This window comes from Solanum verrucosum, unplaced genomic scaffold, assembly GCF_900185275.1.
Source record: "Solanum verrucosum unplaced genomic scaffold, falcon-dt-bn FXZP01000062.1, whole genome shotgun sequence".
NCBI lineage: Eukaryota > Viridiplantae > Streptophyta > Magnoliopsida > Solanales > Solanaceae > Solanum > Solanum verrucosum.
In genome coordinates, this window is record NW_026020477.1 from 9,084,586 (window position 1) to 9,086,253 (window position 1,668).

At 28.8% G+C, this 1,668-nt stretch overlaps 1 protein-coding gene across 1 annotated transcript; it reads right to left on the reverse strand.

Annotated features, from left to right (window-relative positions):
• Positions 1-224: 224 nt before the first annotated feature.
• On the reverse strand, positions 225-1,668 carry LOC125809479 (xyloglucan endotransglucosylase/hydrolase protein 2-like). Its single transcript, XM_049489108.1, has 4 exons — positions 1,486-1,668; positions 1,287-1,387; positions 672-877; positions 225-585 (listed from the first exon to the last, which is right to left on the reverse strand). The coding sequence occupies exons 1-4, from the start codon at positions 1,658-1,660 to the stop codon at positions 225-227; spliced, it is 843 nt and encodes a 280-aa protein (XP_049345065.1). The 5' UTR covers positions 1,661-1,668.

Here is a 1,668-nt window from a genome sequence, read left to right on the forward strand (position 1 = left end):
CACTATATATAAGATCAATTTTTTTTGTGTACGTGTATATATTTAAAATGGAACCCCTGAGCGTATAGCTGAATTTCTGCCTCCGCCACGTGTACTTATAGCTGAATTTATAGTACTTACATTAGTTAGTAATTTGTTATCATAATTAGTTAGCATTAGTCAAGCTCATAGTTTCAAGCATTCATTACGTAGATAATTTTATTATTAGTATTATAAGATCATCATCAATTTAACATGCATTCTGGAAAATTCATACTATTGTTCCTCATGCAATAACTAAAAGTCATTTGTTCTGCCTTCACATCTTCATATTCCTGCATTTCATCTGGACTAAGATTCATAATTGTATTCCAATAATAGTTATCATTATAACATTCTTGAGGATTTGATTCTTGATATTGACATCCATTTATCGAAAAATCGCGATAATAAGCTTTGAATGGTCCTTGACTCCAATCTACATCTCCAACCCAATTTGTATCATTCCATATTGTTGCTTCAATGTGCATTTTGTTTGTTGGATAATTCACTCCATAATTAGTATTGTTCTTAAAAACTCTTATTGGAACATCATCAGCATAGAATCTTCAAAGAAGTAAAAGAAATGTTAAAACAACAAATTATGTATGCTCATAGTTATACTGACGATGTATATAACTAAAAATACTTACACGATATGATATTGATTCCAAAGAATTCGATATGTATGGAAATCCTTTGTAGGATCAAACTCAAGATTGAATTGTTGCTCTCTACTTCCTCCATCATTTGCAAATATATTTGTATTTAATGTATATTTTCCATCTCCTCCAAGAAACTCAAAATCAATCTCATCATGACGTATTCCAGGATCTCCATTAATTGGTAGTGACGTTAACTGTAAACGTTCAATCATCAAATCGATTAATTAAACAGAAACAACTATATTTTTCTATATATATATATGTTCAAATAGGTTATATATTCATCGTTAAGATTCATAAAATGTGTACAACTTTGACAATGAAGCTATAAGCTTGTGTTAGGGTTGAAAAATACTGTCTTATATATACCTTACTAATTGTATCAATATGTTTAAAGCATGTTATTAAGGTTTTCATTTAAATCGATCATTTATTCTATTGAGCCACCCCTGACTGTTGCTTGCTTCTGCGAAATTAGAACCATCCATTTGAGTAAGTACTGGCTAGTTTTATTAACAAAAAGAGAAGATAAATGTATTAATCGTTTACCAGATACATGTATATATATATATATATATATATATATCAAAAAAATGTACGTACGTAGAATGTTGTTATTACTCCTGTACTGTTTCTGTTTGGTATTTTTAAGTCGATGCTAAAATCTCCAGAACCAAAATGTTGATTAGAGATAAATCCAGAACCTGAATTCAACAAAATGAGTTAAAATATATTATATTGTTTTTATTTATATGAATTTGATAGAGCTAGAGATTGATATTTAGTTAAATAATTACGAAACCTGTATATTGGTCCATCATTAGGCAAACTTCTTTTCCCTGGTCAGTAACAATTATATGGTCACCTCCATATTTTTGATAATAATTTTGGTAAAATTGAACCTCATTTGCACTTACACATTGATTAACAAAAAAGAAAATACTAATGAAAACAAGAATAGCTTGAAAGCTAACCATAGTGTATT